General features: G+C 48.8%; 1 protein-coding gene across 2 annotated transcripts in view; it reads right to left on the bottom strand.

The window, feature by feature from the left end:
- ASAP2 (ArfGAP with SH3 domain, ankyrin repeat and PH domain 2) overlaps positions 1-22,663 on the bottom strand; it is a 157,211-nt gene that overhangs the window by 32,017 nt on the left and 102,531 nt on the right. For both annotated transcript variants that reach the window (XM_069582563.1, XM_069582564.1), the window contains exons 9-15: positions 22,389-22,475; positions 16,257-16,360; positions 15,129-15,198; positions 8,707-8,794; positions 5,457-5,505; positions 5,213-5,379; positions 2,598-2,731 (exon numbers count right to left, since the gene is read on the bottom strand). In XM_069582563.1, coding sequence (XP_069438664.1) covers positions 2,598-2,731; positions 5,213-5,379; positions 5,457-5,505; positions 8,707-8,794; positions 15,129-15,198; positions 16,257-16,360; positions 22,389-22,475 — 699 coding nt within the window. The remainder of the gene's footprint in view (positions 1-2,597; positions 2,732-5,212; positions 5,380-5,456; positions 5,506-8,706; positions 8,795-15,128; positions 15,199-16,256; positions 16,361-22,388; positions 22,476-22,663) is intronic.

Here is a 22,663-nt window from a genome sequence, read left to right as displayed (position 1 = left end):
TGAGGGCCTGGGCATGGGGTCACGCTCGCAGTAACCGGGTTGGGATGAGAGGCGGGGAGACTGCCTCCTCCTGCGAGTGGCTGGAGTTCAGGACAAAGAGAGGGTGGGAATAAACCCCACAGGACTCGGGCCTCTCCCCTTTGTTTTTCTGATAATCATGGAGGAAAAGAGGCTTAGATAAGGGAGTTTAGGCAGAGATTAGACATCAGAAATAGTTGCAGCTGTCAGTTAAGCGGCCTCTGCCTGGATTTCTCCATAATGGCTGAGTTGGTCAGATTATAAACGCCTGAGAGATTACATAGATGAGGCTCTGAGAGGCAGGAAGGAAGCTCTGAGCCAGGGATCAGAAGTCACCCCTTCCTTTCATTGAGACGGAAACATTTTCCTTCCAGCCCTCTTTGGCGCTTCCCTCTGCAGTAGGCAACAGTCTCATGCAGACCATCAGATAAATTTCTGAGACGTGTTTAAGCAGGTGTAACAGATGTGCTGGTATCAGGCTCCCACCAGCTTATACGAGCTCAGCTGTTAAACAGTCATTATTAAAAATTACATTCTATAAACTCACGATCAAATAAACTACACTAAGGAATTCCCTGGTGGTCTGGTGGTTAGAACTCCACATTTTCCATTGCCGGGAACCCAGGTTTGATCCCTGGTCAGGGAACTAAGATCCTGAAACCAGTACGGCGTGGCTTTAATACAAAAATTATACTAAAAACAAAACAGTCCTCAAAACTCATCACTTCTGATTTTACTACATCTTACTATTCTATTTTTGAAGATACTTGCAACAACAGTGTTTTTGTGGGGTGAGCTTACTGTATGTGTGACCAAATCTCTCTCTTACGGCTCATTCAGTGACTCACACGGTGCCCTGAAAATGGCCCCAGTGGGAGTGTTTACATCATGTGACTGAGCAGACTATGAAGCGGGACGTCTTTGCCTCCCAGACAGCTGGCTGTAGACACTGCCAGGGATGGGGAGGGGGATACGGAGGGGCTGCAGTGAGGTTTATGTAATCCCCCTGGGGTGACTCCTCGGGGGTTAAGAGTGTGAGCTCTGACTAAAGAGGCCCCCACTCCAGACCTGGTGTGTGGATAACACATAACCTTGGGCTTGTTACAACATTCTAAGCCTCAGTTCCTCTTCTGTAAAATGGGGATAATATACCAAGGCCACGGGGTTGAAGAGCAAATGAACTAACACACACAGAGTGCTTTGCAAAGTGCCTCATGCAAAATCAGCAATTAAACCTCAACATAAACCAGTTAACACTTCTCACTGTTTCTTTTTTCTTTTTTTTTTTTTTAAATCACTAGGTTGCAAAGAGTTGGACATGACTGAGCAGCTGAACAACAAGGGCTGTATAGCAGCTACCCTGGTTTAGCAGTGCTCAATGAAAACACACGGGAGGGTTTCACGTCTATGCTGTCCCCAGTTACCAATGTTTCATGTCTACGCTGTCTCCAGTTACCCAGGACACTGCCTGCACACACAGATCTATGATGGAGCCTGTATGCATTATGACATTACCAATAACCGTACTATGTAACAAAGAATACACTGCTTGGGTATTGCCAAGGATATAGCTTAGTTTTAAACTTCAATTAATCAGTGATGCTACTAACTGGGCTACCAGAACCCACTGTAGTTTCTCCCAGCTTTGTCTTTGAAGACCATAAAGGAATTCCTTGGAAAGACAAGAAGGATTTGTTTGACAAGATAGTTCAAAATGCATTACAAGTTCAGACACGTCAGTTCCAGAATGGTCATCAATAAGACTTATGGCCCCTCGAGAGGTCTATTGACCACAGCAATTGATTTTCTGCCAAGACTATTGCTCTTGACATTAAAATCAATGGTAATCAATATCCTCTTAATATTTACTGTCCAATGCTTGGCCATCTCAACAAAGAACTTCAAATACTGCCTTCTAATCAGCAGTTACAGACTTTGAAAACACTCCAAAGAGCTCATGCTTTAGGTGCCCCTAAAGCACTTGCTCCCTGCTGGGACCACAGTCTCCAGGCTCTGAAAGTCACTTCACAGAAAATGCTTCAGCCTCTAATAGTGATCTATAGTGCATGGCTATGTGTATCGTTGAACCAAGAATGAGAGGGTTTTTTTTTTTGGTTTGTTATACAGGCAGTAGAAGCAAGTATCATTAGCTCTCCCAAAAGGCAAACAAGAAGAGGCAGAGAAAAAGTCCACCCGAGGCTTGAGCCAGGTAGTGACTGCAGACTCAGCAGAATCTGGCTGACATCTCTGGAGAAGGAGTCTTTCCTGTCTCTGGGCTTTGGACTCCGTGTCCTCTCAATGCCTGGGGTGAATCGGACTCTGCCAACACTCACACCAGTCTCCACACTCCTTTATGAGTTCACTTCCATTTTAGTCATTTAAGAATAAAGCTTTGCAACCCTCAACCTCTAGTAGCTGAGGAGGAGGGATTACCCGTGAGTTTCTAATTACCCAAATGTACTTGGCAATATCAACAGCTACCAGGCCCAGGGGAATTTTAGGAGACCAAAACGGAAACCTCACATTCAGCTCATCTGTGTTTACTCCAAAATTCCAAAATCAAGGGACCTAAAGCTTACCAGCAGTTCGGACGTTCCTAACACGTCTAACGTCAAGGATTGCATCCTGGAGTAGTGGACCCCCAGCTCTCTGTGGATCCCGGAACACTCGATGCAGGTCAGAATGCCAAGGTTGGTGGAGAGCCACGTAGGATCTGCCAAAGACAGCGAGGAACACAGAAGCTTGTAAGGAGGGGGCCAGGGTCAGAACTTTGTTCTTGTATAGTTACTACTCAACATGGAGTTGTGATGCACCATGCAGCGGGATCCTAGGTGCAGTGGGAACCCTCATCCATCATTAACTACCACCAGTGGCTCAGATGGTAAAGAATCCGCCTGCAATGCGGGAGACCTGGGTTCGATTCCTGGGTCGGGAAGATCCTCTGGAGGAGGGTATGGCAACCCACACCAGTATTCTTACCTGGAGAATCCCATGGACAGAGGAGCCTGGTGGGCTATAGTCCCTGGGGTCGCACACGACTGAGCGACTAAGTACACACACAAGTCACACACAGTACACACATGCACATATCTATTCCCCTTCTTCCTAAAGCTCCACCTGCCCATTCTTCCATTCATTTAATCAATACTCCCAAGGGACAGGGCTGTGTGTAGCATAGGACACAGTGCCCTCTAGCGGTCATGGGTCCCTGGACACAGACCACACCCACCAGCAACCAGGCTGTATCAGCAAAGGGGACAGTCTAGTGCCACATGGGGGACAGTCTTAATTCACACGTCTGTATGTCAAAAACGCTAATAATGCCAGCAGAGAGCACATACTATGCGCTGACGCCAAGCTCTGCTCAGCACAGGGCTGAAGCAATTATGTAGGAACACCTCCACCTATAACAAGAGCTTCAGAAATTACAGGTGCTTTCCTGTAATAGCTCATTTAACACATACAGGAGGATCTGGATGCAAACAGGGCTGGTGCCTTCATGATCTTGCTCAGAAAGACCAGGGGCCTTGCTTGATGCTGCGGGGTCAGACCGCAGCCCTGCCTTTACCCGGGTTCAAGCCCAGCTCGCACTGCATGTTCACTTATTCAAGAAAGTGTCCCAACCACGTGCCACAGTCCTCAGTCAAGAAAGGTTTGCTGCGTGCCAGGTTTACTGAAAAACTCTGAATTCAAAATAAAACACACTTGGACATGTGAGCACAGTCTGGAAGTTCAGTTCTCTTGAGAACTGCTTGTTTGCCCTCAGAAACTCATTGCAGGTAAATACCGCAACCTTGGTCATGTGAATCGTGAAGTTATTTTTAAAACGTTCAAGTTATAAAAATTTTTCCCGAGTTTGGAAACACTTATGGGCACCTGTGTTTCCACTTTTCTGGACCTATTCTGCTGTTATCAACTGTGTCATGCTTAGTAGACACAAGCTTTAATATGCCATATCATATTAAAGTAGGCTATTAATACTTTAGAGTCTTAGCATTGTCTTAGCATTTTAAAACAAAAACGTTGTAGCTCTGACTTTCTTTAAGAGTGTTTTAGAAGTACTACAAGGACAAGTACTACATGCCCTCATCTAAGAAAAAAGTACGATTTACTACTTTTGCTACCCACCTCATCTCCTGCCAAAGACATGTTACTAATGGTCCAAGGCCTCACGAGGTAATTCTGCAAATTACCCCCAAATACAGCCTCCAACCTAACAGGAACCCCCTGCCCCCCACCACAGCATGTCTCAACTGTCCACTCCATCTTTGCTTTGTTTTCAATAAAAATCATCATAGACCTAGAGGAACGAGAAGGTAAGGGGCCATCCTAACCAAGCCCATTTCACAAATATTCAGAAAACACTACTCTGCAGCTCCCCTGACCAAAGCCATTCCATCTGAATTACAAGAGTAAGTCAACTCTTTAAACTTTTAAAGTACTGTTTGTTAAAATCTATAATAATTTCTGTCCATTAAAAATGAAACCCCAGTGAATGTTAAAGTCGCTCCAGTCGTGTCTGACTCTTTGGAATCCTATGCACTGTCACCCCCAGCATCCTCTGTCCATGGGGTTCTCCAGGCAAGAACACTGGAGTGGATTACCATGCCCTCCTCCAGAAGATCTTCTGGACCCAGGGATCGAACCCACGTCTCTTACATCTCCACACTGGCAGGCAGGTTCTTTATGGCTAGTGCCATCCAGAAAGCCCAGCAGGCTTTATTGAAACTCAGAAATAAAAACCTCATTTCACAGAACACGGCAGCTGGAAGGGGTCTGGACCGGTCCCTTTGCTTTCCAAACAGGAAAACTGCCATCTGACAAAGCCAGTGGCTCTTCCAGGGTTACTGGCTAGACAGCAGCTTAAAGCTGCTGCACTCGTAGTACAAAGAGAGGATGGATCAAACCCCGGAAGGAGCCGCAGCCTCCAGCCAACAGTGACCGGTGACCCCGGCTTCACCCTCACTGTGTGCTTCTGTTTTCAATTCTCAGAAAGCATGTATAAATTTCAGCTCTCTCCCCTCCGGGGCCTGTCATGAGGGCTGGGAGGCAGGCACCCTCTCCCCACACAGTCTGCACACAGTTCAGGAAGCCCAGGCTGGGCTGGCTGCTCTGAACTGGACATGTGACAGGATAGCGAAAACCCGTGAACAGGTTCCACAGCCCCCGGGCTGGGAGGGGGCCGCTGGGTCACCTGGCGCCCCACAGTCACAGCACACGTCGTTGCCCGTCATGCCCTGGACCTCCGAGATGATCTCCTTCGTCAGCTCCTGGACGATGTTATTTTCCCCTGTGTTGTCATCTCCCTTAAATGCATTGTTTAGAGCTTCTTCTTTGCTGTTTTGCAGCACGGACATCCATCTAGAGAAGTAACAGTGACGCTCTGTTAAATCCCAAGGACAATGGCCCGTCCCAGGTTCCTCTGCTGTGTAACTTACATTTGACATTCCGGTTCGTCCTCGGCTTGAAAGTGGTACGTCCTGTCATCTGCAGGGCAAGGAGGGGGTTTTTGTCAATTGTAAGCCTGGACAGTAATTCACACACAATTCCAAAAGAAAGTGGTTTGTAATTAACCTCGGGAAGAGTCTAAACTCCACTGGGAAGTCAATGATTTGTATACAATCAGGTACTCCCACCCCTTCACAGGCAGGCCCTAGCTTGGAAATTGTGGCTTTGTGATGCAAATTATCGAGCCGCCGTGGTTCTTCCATTCAAGTCTAAAGAGAACCAGTCTTTTTTTTTTTTAACTTGCTACAGAGTTGGTCCCAATTGCTATGGCCCTATGAATAGTATAAAAGCCCTCTCTAAAGCAAAGATCTTATAAGCTTTCTGGGTTCTTAGCCCAAAATGTGTAACCTCAGTCCAGTTGTGGGAAAGCATCAGAGGAACACAAACTGAGAGCCAGGTGACCAAAAAGCTGATCAATAATTTTCAAAGTATCAAAGTAACAAAAGACGAGGAAAGATACAGGACTGCTATAGGCTGTAGGAGACTAGGACGAAATAGCAGGAGCAATGTGAAGCCCTGGAACAGGAAAAGGACACTAACAGAAGAAATGGTAAAACGTGAATAAGATTCTCAGTTACGGGCATCGCAGCCACGCAAACATCCTGGCTTTCACAGCTCCAGACATGGCCCGGACGTGGTTCAGATGGTAAAGAATCTGCCTGCGATGCAGAACATGCAGGTTTGATCCCTGGGTCAGGAAGACAGATCCCCTGGAATAGGATCACCCCAGTATCCTTGCCTGGAGAATCCCATGGACAGAGGAGCCTGGTGGGCTACAGTCCACGGGGTCGCAAAGAGTCGGACATGACTGAGTGACTAATACTAAGTAGCTAATGGCATTAGGCAGTTCTGTACTAAGCTGTCAGTATTAGGAGAGCTGGATAAGGGATATACAGAAATTCTGTCTACAATCGGTCCAGAAACAATGTAAAGAAGTTAAATGTAAAACACGAAAAAGAAAGAAAAAGGGGTGAGGGAGATCCAAGTTCTGTGGCCAACAGGGCAGGGCCAGGCAAGGCCTATACTCTGGGTTCACAATAAACGTCTGTGCCCTTCAAAGTGCGCAAACACGGCATCTCCAGCCTCCGCTGTTATTACACTTGTGCAGGCGCTTGAGTCCTCAGGAGACTTCTGGTGTGCTGGCTGAGCGGAGGCCGAGGCCCCCAGAGGTGAAGGGGTAGGAATGAGTGCGCCAGGTTTTCTGACTCCAGGTTCCAGCCTCCTCCTGCCCTTCTTCTGACACCCAGGGGAAACCCCACGCCCACCCCCATTACTGAGGAAAGGAACAGGGTTTAAGAGAACGTGTCAAGTTCAGAAAAATAAACTTGATCCTGCAGTGCAGATGTTAGTGGCTGAGTAGGACGTCGCTGCCTGATGCTGGGAAGAGAGGAGAGGGCATTTTCCCCACCTCCAGTCTACCTGGAGTGCAGGGCCTCACCCATCCCAAGCAGAAGCCATGGCAGGTTGTCCAGAGGCCCCAGTCTGACATCAGGCTAACACCCTCCATTCTCCCCAAGTCACTTCACTGTCAGACCAGGCCAGGCCCCGAGGAAAATCAAGGAGATGGGGAGTGGGGGGCAGAGCAATCCACGTCTATAGCTAATTCTGTGCTCTAGCATGTGAACGGTGGGGAGTGGGGGAAATTCTCCGTGAAGATTGCCAAATAAGAATTCCCTGGCATGCACACTAAATAAGATGCCTTTATACCAAGAACAGTTTCTAGCAGCTTCAGCTAGAGGGAAAAGAAGAGCAAGAGGATGCGGTCAGAGCCCTGCTATGCCGGGTCCTGGGCTGGGCTGCTCCTCCACTGTGGGCTCGGGCTCCAGCTGGCCACCTGCCCTCCATGTGGACCCGGAGGGTCCGTCCCACTCAGGGGACTGACCCAGATGTCTCCAGCTCCTCCTCCTCCCACCCCAATGAGTGGACCACGTGATCTGAGGCTACCAGCTCAGGACTTGGATTTGTAAATGAGGGGGGAGGGGAGAGGGTATTGAGGGCAAGGGGGTGGATGTGCTCCCGGAAGGGCTAGCCTGGCCACAGGAACATCCTCCTTGAGCAGCCAGGCTCACAGACAGCTTGATCAGCACGGCAATCCCCCTCTGGGGGAAAGATGGGTAAAGGAGGATCCTGTGGGGAAATGACTGAAGCCAGCAGTCCATCTGTTCCTCTTCTGGGCTCTCTGGGTGAGAGAGCCAAGCTGGCTTTGCAGGGTGAGGTTCAGGAGGAATGGGTGCTCCTGGGGGCTTGGTGGACCCACACCCGAAACTGCACCCTTGCTGCCCGTCTGTAGCTTGACTTGTGTTTCCCCACCACCCACGTGTGTTAAGAGAACAGAGGTGTCTTAGTGATGTGTGCCCCCAGCAACTCACTCAGCAGGAAGAGTCAGGCAGAGTCAGGCCGGAGGCCGATCCCCGGCCTCTCAGGAGGCTGATTCCCCTGCCTCTCAGGAGGCTCATCAGGCCAGGGTCTTCTCACTTTGCCCTGTCTCCCTTGATTGTCCCGGGGGCTGTGAGCGTTAAACTACATAGTAAACTCCCCAGCCTCAATAATACAACTCCACACACGTCTTTAAAAGCCTCACGATCTGAGGAGAGACGGAGGCTAATGAGACAGCATTTATCTTCAGGGGAGGTTGAGAGGCCTCACGCCACAAAGGAGCGGTCTGTGGGGTTCTTCTGGGTGTGCCCCCAAAACAAGCAGCACTCAGGAACAGAAATGCTGATTCCATGGTGGAAAAACAAATTGATTTCCAACCTGGGGGTCTCAAGGGCTCTGCTGGGGGCCACATCACACCAATATGGCAGCGTTTCTAACATCCCCCAAGTCAGAGGAGCTCTGAAGACAGAGCCGCCCTGTTTTCACAGTAAAAGGACTGTAGGCTGGAGGGTTGATCTAGCACAATCTCCTTGTTTACAAAGAGGAAACTGGAGGCCCGGGAAGTGGAGAGGGTGTGGTGGGTTTACAGAGCCCCCGAGTGAAGCAGCTTCATGTCCTGAACCCAAGAGACCAGCAAGCTGACCGTGGTCACCACGGGGGAAAGAGAGGATGCAGTCACTGGAAAAAAGGCATTTCTCCATGAAAACCAATTCTCCAAAATGCACTGTTTGAAATGGGGTTGATGCCCTAGACGGGAGTTTAAAATAATTTCTCTGCAGCAGAGTGTCTGAGAAAGAAGCTTACGTGAAATTAGGTCAAAACACTTCTTCTCCTCGGGGTTGGTTTTCACTTGGCAGGTTAACAGGTTAAGCTTTGCGGGAGGCCGGTTAGCCTGTCGAAAGACAAAAGCAAAAAACAAAAACAGATCTGGGTGGAAAGGAATGGGAAACCACGGCATCATTCCTCATCAAAATGCAGCAAGAACAGGGTGTCTCGGAGCTGCAAAAACAGCGACCAGAAGGCAGGCTTTCTCTGGAAGGCACGACACAGGCACCTGGCAGGGTGTCCCTGGGTCTCGGCTCCCAGGGGGCAGCTGACCCTCCCTGCAAGGGACACTCAGGGGCCCACACCCCCACCCATCTAGGGGGACAAGTGATGCTGGGCCAGCTTTGAGGTCCAAGGGCAGTGGGCTCCCTGAGATCAAAATGCTCCCTGGCCAAAGCCCAGAGGCACTCCGTCCTGATCAGCTGGGAACACGGGCTCCCAGATCAGCTTCTAGCGACCTCAAAGTGTTTTCCTGAGCACTTTCAGGGAGAGTAATCTCAGGGCACAAACATAATGGTGAAATCATATCCCCAGCTTTCTGAAATAATGATAGATGATAGATTCATGATCCTTAATGCCAGCCATCTGTGACTGAACTTTCCACAAAACCCCCCTCGTTCACATATGTATCCCCTCCCCACTCCACGCACAATGGTAACGAGATCACAGCACCCTTTTGTCAGAGACGTGGCAAAAATGACTACTTTACTACCATTTCAAAAACTATCATACCTAGTTCCCAGAAGGCAAAGGGCAGAGGATAAGAAGATAATTTCAGAAAAAAAAATAATTCCAAATGGCAAAATGCCCTCGGAAATCTTGGAGAAACCTCCCAGTATGAATGGCTTGTCTTACCACCCACCACGCTGCTAAAACAGAGACCGAATCAAATGTCTCAGAGTTCAGCCGTTCTTACTCACCCTTCCCAAGGCCACCACATGAGGCAAGAAGTGGCAGACGCCTGGATGCGGGACTAACCGAGACACACACTCACACCTGGGCAGACCAGCATTTACAGACCCACTTCCACTGAGCTCGGAGTCGAGAGTGAGGGCCTCCATTCCAAGAGGGCTGACCCCGGCAGTGTGAACAAGGGTTGGATAAAAGGAACTTGGGTGTGAGCAGGAGCTGGACAGACAGGGTTTGGCTGGACCCTCCTGGTCACGGCCATGCTGCCCTCATCCCTCACATGGAAATCACAGGGTATCCATCACAGCAGATGCCCAATAGACGCCCCAGGTTGTCAGAAATCCGTGCTCCAGGACTCTATGCTCGGCCTGATCCAGCACACCTTGACAATCCCAAGCACCATAAATCCAGTTTCAGATCTGTATCAGGAGAGTTAACTGGCTTGTTGGGAACCAGGAGACCTAATGGTATATTTCTACTGTAGCAGCCCACACCACCACAACTGCAACCAAGTGCTTTCCCAAGGGGCTTGGCCCACAAGAGGCATCCATCTACTGTGTTACCTCTCGGGATCCCACAACTGTTCAGGTGCACTCAGGGGATGTTCCTGGACTACTTCCAAGTGCTGATGTCCACTGAATCTAGATAGAGGAGCATTGAAAGGGGTGATGACAGATCGTGGTCAATGCAGAAACGCTTCCATGGACGAGAAGATGATTTTGAATAAGAACAGATACTTTTACTCAGTTGCTGCTGTTGTTATTGTGGTTATTATCATATGTGCTTATATGAGGCAGGCACTGTTGAAAGCATTTTTAAAGAACTCACTCATTTAATTCTCCTAGAGAGGAACTGCTCCACTATTTACAAAGAAAGGGAGCCTGACAGTAAATCTGATGATGCAGGCACAGTTTGGGAGCAGTGATGCCAACTCTGGAACCAGGCAGCCCGGCCCCGGAGCCCAAGCTCCGGACGGCCCTCGACACGGCTTCCTGGGAAGCAGAGCCACATCTGGCTTATCTCTAGGTGTCCTGAGTGCAGCAAAGAACCACACTGGAGTGAGCACTCCCCTCCGTCCGTCCCCCTCCAACCTGCGTTCTTTCGTTTTCCCTGGGCAGTTGGGAAAGCGGTCCATTCTTACTGAGACTCAGCTCCTCTCAAAGACAGACTTTTGACTTCACTGTGAGCGCGTCACGAGATACACAAAACACTGGAAAAATATCCAGTGCCTATCTATGAAATAGGAATGATGACAGAGTGAATGTGGCTACCATTCCGAAAGGATAACTGTGAGAATGGGCCACGACACACAGAAGCCGACCACGTCGAGCTGTTCCGAGTTTTACACTAACAAGGGCTTGCTACTGGCCCATTCAGATTAATGATGAGCTTGTCAGCAAAGCTGTCCGAAAAATTCATGGGATGGGTGAAAAATTTTAAGCAGAGAACATTCTATTCATTAAATTCCCTCCATGCTACAATTTTGGGGGCAACGCTCCCATCATTAAAAATTCAGCTGTGGAACAGGTCCATCTAGTTCATCAGATACCAATGTTTCTTGAAGGCCTAATTTGAAGAGCCCTAGTTTAGTAGGAAAAAACTCAGGAAGGAGCAGAAAACAGACCTACAGCCCTAAGTGTCTGCTGTGAAGACACGGGTTATTAGTGAGGCTCCATTTTAATCAGGCTACTCCATTTTTCCCCAATTTGTCAGGCTTTTAAAAAGGAAGCTTATATTCTTCCTTCTGCCTGATTGATACTCATTAAAAAAATTTTTTTTGAAGATTTTTTTAAGAGCCAACACACTTTTCTCTTCCAGCTTGGTGCAGTCTCCAGTCTTTGGCAGTGTGGCAAAGCGATGAATTTGGCAAGGAGGATATCTAATTAGAGTCATTTTGTCCCAAGGATAACTTCTTTCCAGTGCCAGAAAACACAATTAGCCTTGGCTAACAGGGAATACCAACTTGGGCTTCCTACTGAATCCACCCCGGATGTCATCATTGCCCCTCTGCTGAAACACAGAAGACAATAATCTTGTGTACCAAAGGCTGCCGGCTCCCTGGGAAGAAACCAGCTTTCCTAACAATGCGAATACATCCCAAGCTTCCACACGACTTAAAGACCTGGTTCTCAGCTGGGTGGTGGATTCTGCTTTTAAGATTCCCGTTTACTTGGTCGAGTCTTGGAAAAACTGCCCCCTTTTTTTTCCTGATGATAAATTAGCACACTAAGGGAGATGCTGGCTGAACAGGTAAGCTACACAAGGAGCCAGATTCAAACCAGACCAAACCAAACAGGCCTCTCTCCTTTCTCAGTGGGGGTTCATTCACATGTGAACGCTCTGCGGGTGCGGTGGCACTGGGATGCTGGGGTCTGCCTTCTGCAGCAAGCAGGGAACCCTGCTGAAGAAATAGGGCTGACTTGTTTCCCAGGGCGGGCAGAGGGACGAAGCCCCCACCTGCCACTCTTCTGGGCTGGAGGCAGAGGTCATCGAGGTCAGGCAGCTAAAGGCAGGAAGAGGCATCCAGAGAGAAGGACTCCCTGCAGCAAAAACCCCAAAGAGGAAGCGCTCACTCAACATGCGGTGGTGTGGCAAGCTGAGCTGTCACCACGCTAGTAAAGCTGGTTATAACTGTACTATCTGCTGAAAACTGGGACAACCAGCAACATTTAAAGAAAACTAAGCCTCTGTATCTTTTAAGAGGAAGCTCAAGCAACAGAAGTGATGAGAACCAATGTTGTCAGCAAAGGATTACCAGAAATGACCAGGCCTGCTGTCATCTCTGAAGTGCAGGCAGAACCACTCTTTGGTTCAAGCTGAGGCCCTGGGTCTCGTGGACACGCCAGTGAAGCTGAAGAGACCCGATGACTTTAGGGCTGTTAACAAGCATGCAGGGAAACCCAGTCTTACTTTATAGCATTTTCTGCACTGAGACAGTAAACCTGAGTTAAAACAGAGCAGAGAACAGCTGGAAAGCAAACCACAGAATCACAGGTGTTAAGGCAGGAAAGGAACCTGGCCTTCCTTCATTTTTCCCATTCTCCATGTTAAGGAAGCTTGATGACTGAATCAGTCTGCTTTCCTTAGTCGACAGCACTGTCACCCTGACACACACACCCCCCTATATAGACAGACACCCTGACACACACACACACCCCTATATGGACAGACACCCTGACACACACACACACCCCTATATGGACAGACACCCTGACACACACACACACCCCTATATGGACAGACACCCTGACACACTGTCACCCTGACACACACACACACACACACACCCCATATGGACAGACATCCTGACACACACACACACACACACCCATATGGACAGACACCCTGACACACTGTCACCCTGACACACACACACACACCCATATGGACAGACACCCTGACACACACACACACACACCCCTATATGGACAGACACCCTGACACACACACACACCCCTATATGGACAGACACCCTGATACACTGTCACCCTGACACACACACACACACACCCCTATATGGATAGACACCCTGACACACTGTCACCCTGACATACACACCCCCCCCCATATGGACAGACACCCTCACACACACACACACACACACCCCCCTCTATATGGACAGACACCCTGACATACTGTCACCCTGACACACACCCCCCCATATGGACAGACACCCTGACACACACACACACACCCCTATATGGACACACACACACACACCCCATATGGACAGACACCCTGACTCACACACACACACACACACACACACCCACCCATATGGACAGACACCCTGACACACACACCCCTATATGGACAGACACCCTGACACACTGTCACCCTGACACACTGTCACCCTGACACACACACACCCCTATATGGACAGACACCCTGACACACACACACACCCCTATATGGACAGACACTCTGACACACACACACACACCCCTATATGGACAGACACCCTGACACACTGTCACCCTGACACACTGTCACCCTGACACACACACACCCCTATATGGACAGACACCCTGACACACACACACACCCCTATATGGACAGACACTCTGACACACACACACACACACCCCTATATGGACAGACACCCTGACACACTGTCACCCTGACACACTGTCACCCTGACACACACACACACACACACCCCATATGGACAGACACCCTGACACACACACACACACACACACACACCCCTATATGGACAGACACCCTGACACACACACACACCCCTATATGGACAGACACCCTGACACACACACACACCCCTATATGGACAGACACCCTGAAACACACACACACACACCCCTATATGAACAGAACTTCACATCAGGACCCAGACTGCAAGGCCCCACAGGACGAGGCGACTGTAAAGAAGGCCCATGAAGGCCGGATTTTAGAGAAATGACCTTCAACTGCCCAGGCGGGAGCCCTACTCCACCCACAGGTCAGAGGCCCCCAGAGACCCCTCCTGACTCTTGGCACCCACTAGCTCTATGGTCTCTCCCTCCCCACAAAGGGTCAGAGGACACGGACGCCACCGCTCCCGGTGGAACACAGCCCATGCCGCAGAGCCATCCTTCGAGCGGGGTTTACTCTGTCTCCTTACTCCTCAACATGGACAAGGACCGTTTCCCTGGAACCACACTGAGCCATGAGCTCTGTCTGGGCGCCCAGAGAGCCTGTGTGAGCTCCTTCCCAGCTCTGCCCGTCACAGGGGAGCTGGTGATGGTGGGGGAAAGAAGAAGGCTCTTCTCCATTATGGGCCTGCGGTCAGGAGCATGGGAACACAGGCCACCACCAGCATCCTTGGTCATAGCAAAAGGGCCACCAACTCCGCCTCTAGACGTTTAACAAATGTCTATCAGCCTCCGTGGCTTTCACTAGATCCCACGTCCATGCCCGGTAAGGTGCTAACAAGCCTCAAGACCACCACGGACAAGGGCCGTGTCTGTAACTGTGGTTACAAGTCCCGGTCTCCACAAGCCAGATTAGCCAACCATCCTGTTCCAACTGGTTTTCCAATTGGCTCAGCCTATGTTGGCTCAGTTTCCTATGTGGGCAACTGTATACAGGATTGGAAAAAAGAACTTGATGAAGGCTGGGGGCAGTGTGTCTACAATGAAGTTACTGAAATCTCTCCTCTCTTAGGTTTCTGATTCCCAGAGTCCTGACTGCCTGTTTTCCTCTAATGGAAAAGAAGAAATCATCCCAAGTGCGATGTTCAATTTCCAAACACAGACCACCCGACTCCTCAGATGTTCCTGACGCTGTTAGGCAGCAAGAGCCCCTGATCGGGGAACCGTGAACAAGCAGCAGGTGTACCAAACAGAGGAGGAACCCAGACAAGCTCTTCTCAGCAGGAAATGTGCTTAAAATGCACCCTCAGGGCCAGCACCCAGGGCTGGGTCCCCTCCCCAGGCCTCCAGCCCACACCTCTCATCCCATTACCATGGGGACCGCGATGAGAGGATACTTACAGTGCCATGGGATATGGTCAGAAAGCCGTTTTTCACTGAACACTTCCTTTTCTGCCACACTTTTCGGATCCTTACAGATACATGGGGAAAAATAAGGAGTTCAGAGATTGTGGACGCAGGACAACACACACACACCACCCCCCAAGCCTCTAGCAATGCCATCTACACACACACACACAAACACACACACACCCTCCCCGAGCCTCTAGCGACACCATCTATGCGTGTACACATACCCTGAGCCTCTAGCGATGCCATCTACACACACACACACCCCCATCCCCTGAGCCTCTAGCGATGCAGTCTGCGCATACACACATACCAAGCCTCTAGCAATGCCATCTACACACACACACACCCCAAGCCTCTAGTGACACTGTCTACACACATGCAGATGCACACCCCAAGCCTCTAGCGATGCCGTCTATGTGTGCGCACACACCATGAGCCTCTAGCAACACTGTCTACACATCCCCTCCACGAGCCTCTAGTGACGCCATCTACATACACACACACCCCAAGCCTCTAGCAATGCCATCTATGTGTACACACACACCCTAAGCCTCTAGCGACACGGTCTATACACACACACACACACACACACACATACACACACACACCCCTACGCACACCCCTAGCCTGTAGCAATGCCGTCTATACACACACACACACACCCCTACACACATCCCTAGCCTGTAGCGACACTGTCTACACACACACACACCCCTACGTATACCCCTAGCCTGTAGCGATGCTGTCTACACTCACACCCCTATGCACACCCCTAGCCTGTAGCAATGCTGTCTACACACACCCCTACATATACCCCTAGCCTGTAGTGACCCTGTCTACACACACACACACCCCTACATATACCCCTAGCCTGTAGTGACCCTGTCTACACACACACACATGCACACCCCTAGCCTGTAGTGACGCCATCTACACACACACACGTGCACACCCCTAGCCTGTAGCGATGCCGTCTACACACACACACACACCCCTACACACATCCCTAGCCTGTAGCGACACCATCTACACACACACACGCACACCCCTAGCCTGCAGTGACGCCGTCTACACACACACGCACACCCCTAGCCTGTAGCGACCCCGTCTACGCACCCGTCACTCTTCTTATAGAGGTTGCCGGTGCGCTCTGTGCCGTGCTCCTTGTTCCCCTGAGGCTGGTGTAAACTATAGGCTGTGCTCTGGCGCATTTGCAAATCCTGAAAAGGGTCAAGAAGCGAGTTGTTTTTAATCCTGTCCAGATTCCAACTTTCAAAAGGCAACACACAAAGACACTTATGCCCTTACAAAAAAAAGCTTTTTTTTTAAATTAGAGAATTTCCCCTCTTAAACACATCCAAAAAGGGACATACAATTCATATCCTGGGACCCATAAATGCCACCCACAGGCTGGAGAGGGAGATGACAAACACCGGCATCCCCAAACTGGCTGAAAGAAGAAGGGGCTGTCTGGCAGTGACTTGTGAAGTTACTTAGATTTCACTTATTTACAAGCCTTAAGTCCCTGACAATGGCAAGAAGCTCCTGGTGCAGCAAAAGCAGCCTTTGGGAAGAAAGGAAACACAGCGCGCTGACAGAGGTGAGGCTTTCAAGCAAAACTCACAAAAGCAACATTCTGCCTCTTTCCTTGGCCAAGTTACTAAGCTCCCCGCCTCAGTTTCCTCCCGGGAAAACAGGAAACAACTGCTGGTCAGGACCGTAAACCTAGGAAGGCTCAAGGGAGACCACCTGTGTGAACACCTGGAACATAGCACACGTGAATGCCACCCTCCTTCTGACCCCATGCACCCCAGCAGCGGGGCCATGGGCATCCCTCGGGGCAGACCGTCCACCCCATCAGCTGAGAATCTGGCCCATTCCACCACACCCGGCAAACTCCAGCCTTCTTGAACTAACTCCTTATTACAGCACGAGGCAGAGGCCAAATGCATTCTTTCACTCTGGCTATCCTATCCCAGCGTCATCTACTGGAAAGATGACTCCCTCCTCATTGGAAAGTTAAAGTCACTCAGTCGTGTCTGACTCTTGTCTGACGCCATGAACTGTAGCCCACCAGGCTCCTCTGCCCATGGAATTCTCCAGGCAAGAGCACAGGAGAGGGTTGCCATTACCTCCTCCAGGGGATCTTCCCGACCCAGGGATTGAACGCAGGTCTCCTGCATGGCAGGCAGGTTCGTGACCATCTGAGCCACCAGGGAAGCCCTTCTCATTGCACTGTCTTAACACCTTTGCTGAAAATCCACTGACCGTAAATGTGAGGGTTTCACTGATTTATGTGCCCATCTTCACGTCAATGCCACACTGTCCTGACTTTGTGGTAAGTTCTGAAACCAGAAAGGCTGAGTCCTCCAACTTCATTCTTTTTCAGGACTGCTTTGGCCATTCTGGGTCCTTCCTTTTGCATTTCCATATGAATTTAGAATCAGCCTGCGGATTTCTGCAAATAGGCAGCTGGGATTTTATTTTGATAAGGATGGCACTGAATCTGTAGATCAATTTGGGGGCATACTGCCATCCTAAGAATAGTAAGTTTTCCAATCCATGAACATGGGCTGTCTTGCACTGACTTTTTAAACTCTGAAATATAGGTGAGATAATTCAGCAAAAAAAAAAAAAAATTTTTTTTAAATGTTCATCAGAGAAATCAATAATATGCACAACCATTCCACAGCTGAACTGACAACAGAGCCTGAAAAAGCAGGCCCCAGACAGGAGAAACATCCTCCTTTTCCACGGGGATTCATGCCCCTAAATAACTAAGGCAGACAGCTCATTCTTGAGATGAGAATGGTCCCAGTTCCCACATTCTCTCAGAAGGGCAGCATACGCTGGCACTAGACATTTAGAGCAAACCAGCTTTCAACATCACTGGAAATGAATGCAGTAGAGGGGAAATGGAGAAACAGTGTTCACTTATCTGAATCTCTGCTAAAGACTAAAAATAGACCTGTCAAAAGGCTACACTGTACAACCAAGAAATATGTCTATTGATCTGCAGAGGGGAAAAAAATAAAAACCCTGAACAAAGGAAGTGGTGAAACGCAACACACTGCTAAAAGTGTTCCTGCCGCGCATATTAATCAGAGCTCTTCACAGGTCTTACGGACGGGATATAAAGGACGTTCTTCTTTTCAACAGAATCAGACGCGATGCCAGAGGCTGGGGAAGAAATTACTGTTTTATTCTTCAGACAAGGTGTTTCTTGAATCAATTTTAAAGTGCAAGCAAATCTGGAACTATAAAATTTAAAATTTGTAAGAGGAATATAATCCATCTAATATAAAACTGAACCTGCTTTAGAACTATTTCAGCACCTTCCAGGTGACGTCTATTGTGACCCAACAAAAAAACAGCCTTTCTTTACCTATTTATACAACATGTGATCAAGGGAAGGAAGTAAAACTGGCCCTTTCACATAACCAACATTTCAGCTGAACGGAATGTACATCAAGGGACAAGAGCCTTTCATTCTAAGGAGATCCATCACCTAACAACACGGACAACTGGCCGGGGCGTCCACACTGCCCAGACTCTCAAAGACTCTCCAACGTACCCATGCTTCCCCAGGAGGGCCAAGGATGCCCTAAGACCCGAATGAGTGAGCCTCCCCGTGGAGACGGTTTGTATGTCTGAAGCACACAGGTTGTGTAGGCATTTTACAGACCTTCAGAAAGTGCTCATAAAAGTCTATCAACACCCCTATACCCTCTGTCCTGTGACACCCAGACAAATCCCCAGATCCCAGGCACCAACCAAGATATTCAGTTTTGTGTGGCCTTATGAAGGGTTAGCCACTGGAGCCTACAGAGATAGAAACCACCCAGATGAACAGTAGACTTCGTATCTGCAATCTTCAGGAGTGGGGTGGGGACATGACCTGCACATAGTTGCCCAGTCGTGTCTGACTCTTTGCAACCCATGGACTGTGGCCCACCAGGCTCCTCTGTCCATGGGACTTTTCAGGCAAGAACACTGGAGTGGGTTGCCACTTCCTACTCCAAGGGATCTTCCTGACCCAGGAATCAGTCCCACACATCATGAGTCTCCTGCACTGGCAGGCAGATTCTTTACCACTGCACCACCTGGGAAGGCCTTGGGAGAAGGAGGATGCCGCATATTATTTTACACACACACACCCCCCAGAAGTATCAGGGGGAGAGAAACACACACACACACCCCAGAAGTATCAGGGGGAGAGAAACACACACACACACCCAAGAAATATCCCTGAGCTCCCTAGGAATCTAGAACATCACAAACACTTTTACGTTTTATCCATCCGCCTCTCAGAAAGTCTATGTTCAGACAACTGTTATGATGAGCAGATTGGAGGCTTCAAGTCTCTCTGCCAAGGGAGGGGTGTGATGTCCACCTGCACCCATCTTCCCCAGGCATGTCCCTGGACACAGGGGCATGGACACACCGGGGCGGGGCTCTGCTAAGTGAGCACTAAGCTGTGGTCTGCGAACATCTCTTACCACCTGTTCCCTGTTAGCAGCACTTGTTTTTGGCCATTGCCACGCAGCTTGTGGGATTTTAGTTCCCCAACGAGGGATCGAACCTGAGCCCTGGCAGCGAAAGTGCCAAGTCCTAACCACTGGACCACCAGAGAGTTCCCTCTGAGTAGCTTCTTAAAAGATACTATCTGACAGAGATATTATTAAAGTCACATAATACAGCTGGAAAGAGAAGAGCCCTGCAGTGGAAGAGACCAGGACTCAAACCTGAGTTCACCCCAGCAAGTGCATTTCTCAGACTCAAGTTGTAAATGTGGGCTAACACTACCTCCCCTGCCATGCTGCTGTAAGGCCTGATTACTAGCCACACTTAATAAGTGCCTGGAAAATCCTGAGAAGTGAAGCAGGCAGGAAACGCCACAGAGGACATAGAGGGTAAGTCCTACCAACCAACAACACAGTTTCTTTGGGGCATGTTACCTAATTTTTATGAACTATAATCATGGAGATTTAGAATTTTTAAAACACTGAATAAAATCCATCAACACCTTCATTTTTGTATGTCACAGAAGAGAATCCAAAAAGAAGCAATGAGAACTAAACAGGAATGCCCAAATGTTCAATTCTTGTAACTGCAGGGACCTCAATTACAAAAATCATTTAAAAATAGATCAAATTTAACTTATACTTTTTTTTTAACTACTTGCAGTGTATTCACAGAATGTCCAGCTGATGAAATATCATCATCAAAAAGCAACACAGGGTGTGAGACACAGAAAAGACAACACATTCACAGCCAGTGGATGGGTGGGTTCCATCTCTGGGTGTAAAGCCAGAGGAGCCGGTCAAGAAGGTCCACCTGACCCCTGTGTGCATCTGGGGCAGACAGGCTGGTCAACAAAAAACCAGAAAAACAGCAAGCCATTGAAGACTTCTGGTCTATGCTGGTAAGTCTGTTACACTTTTCTGCAGAGCTATAAATAACCTCCTCTTCCCAGGCAGCCAAAGCAAACACAGGCCTCCCTCTCTGTGCCCAGAAGGCTACTGAACCCCAGCACCTGCTATCTGGAATTTTAAACCTGGGTTTTGCTTCACAGGTCTGACCCTTCTTCAGGGATCCTCCTTGAGTTCTCTGGGGCTGGTGGCTCCTACATCAATGCCATCTCCTCTGGTTACAATCAGGCCACCGTAGTCTCCATACTCCAAGCTCTCCGCCCCGCCCCCCCCCCCACCTTTTGCTGTTTATATCCCATGTTTGGGAATATCAGGACCTAGATTTCTCTAGCCCGGGAGGAAGTCACCAGGCTGTGAGAAATTTCCAGCACTACATCCGACCTCAATCTGCCAACCGTTCACTCAGCTGCCCCGTGTTTACCAAGAGCCTACGGAAGGAGCAATATGGTGAGATGACGTGATGGCCAGCAAGGCACAGAAGGCTGGAAGGCCTCCTCTGCCCGCTTGAGGTTCAGCTGGAGAAAAAAGCATTTGTACACTTGAGGACACGGCCAACAAGCCCCCACATATATAGGCTGTCATTTTTTTTAAAAAGTCACTCAAACAGAATGTGCAATACAGATCACTGGGGCTGGGAAGAACAGAGGCGGCCCGTGCTCCCGAGGCAGGCACCGAGGTACTTCAGGAGACAGGCAGAACTCAGTGATGCAATGGAAGGGGAGGGGGCCAGGGTTTCACCTTCACAAAGGAGTGGACCCCCTCAAAGGCTAAACTGGAAATTTGGAAAACTTCCATTTCACTAACAGTTATGCATTCAAATTCTCTGGTCTTTAATAAAACCCACAGCTCTTGGAAGAGGAAGCACAAAAATAAAAATGGCTACTAGACATTTCACGGAAGAAATATTTATTTTTTGAAGTTCATGAAGAAAGCATGCAAAGTTCTACGATTTATTAAAAATACTGAACTACTTACTCTCCTAGACTTCGGTCACAAAAGGTAAATGCATTCGAGAGAAAAACAACAATATTCAGTTATAGTACAAGAACTTCAAACAAAATAGAGCATACCAAAATGCTAGCAGTGAACTTTATACTCTGCTAAGTCTTTTAATAGATGACTCATTTCACTGACAATTGAAATTCACTTAATTTCATTGACAAGGAGGTGGGTTTGCATTAAATTTCACATTGTAATATCTGCACTGTAGCAAACATGTGAAATCACCTTAAAATGTACCTTTTAATGGTTTTTCTACTAAGCTCCCCACATACAAATGATCACTGCAAATGTGTTAGTACACAGAGAAGGAATAATTATATGAAAGAGATGATGTAAGAAACTAAGGTTTCTACCCAACAGAAAGCAGAAAATTGAGCTCCTCCCATTTTATGGAACATCATCTCTGGGCTTGATGACTCAGATGGTCACCAGTCACCTGCTGGTGCCACAGGGGCAGGGCCCATGGACATCAGGGCAGAGGAACCATAGAGCCCTGGGGAGCGAATCAACAGTAATTGATATGAACGACGAGGGTCTACGTGAAGAGACGGTAAGACGGACGGAGCAGCAATTGTTGAGATGCTGCCATTAAGGCAAGGCTTATGGTAATGGTTCCTCACGAAATAAGCATATTTTAAAAGATGGTTTTATAAAACCAACTCAAAGAACAAACTACATATTTTCATGCTGTCCAATACAACCTTGGAGTGAAGGAGCACCCAGAGACCTGGATCTCACCTCTTCAGTCCTAGAGCCCCCGAGACTAAGGGATGAAAGGATAAAGTTGCGGTTTTTCAAACTTAAATCCCCTCACCTCCTTCTGTTCAACCTGTAATGCCGATTTCAGAATATCTCGGAGCTGTATCAACTGCCTTCTCTCTTCGTCCTGGGCCTGTTTGATCTTTAAAAAACATAAAAAAGCAGAGAAAGTATGGCTGAGGTGCAGCGAGATGGTGGAGCTCATGGTTATTTCTCAACAACTGCAATCTCTCCCTCTGAACCAAGAGGGAAGATAGAGCGGGAACCCCGTTCCCCACGCTCCGTGGGGGCGCTCCAGGGCAGTCATGTTCTGGGCAGTGCGGCATGCAA

The sequence above is a fragment of the Ovis canadensis genome, chromosome 3, assembly GCF_042477335.2.
Source record: "Ovis canadensis isolate MfBH-ARS-UI-01 breed Bighorn chromosome 3, ARS-UI_OviCan_v2, whole genome shotgun sequence".
In the NCBI taxonomy this organism is placed as follows: domain Eukaryota; kingdom Metazoa; phylum Chordata; class Mammalia; order Artiodactyla; family Bovidae; genus Ovis; species Ovis canadensis.
The sequence above is the reverse complement of the archived record's forward strand: the minus strand, read 5'-3'. Positions and strand labels throughout refer to the sequence as shown.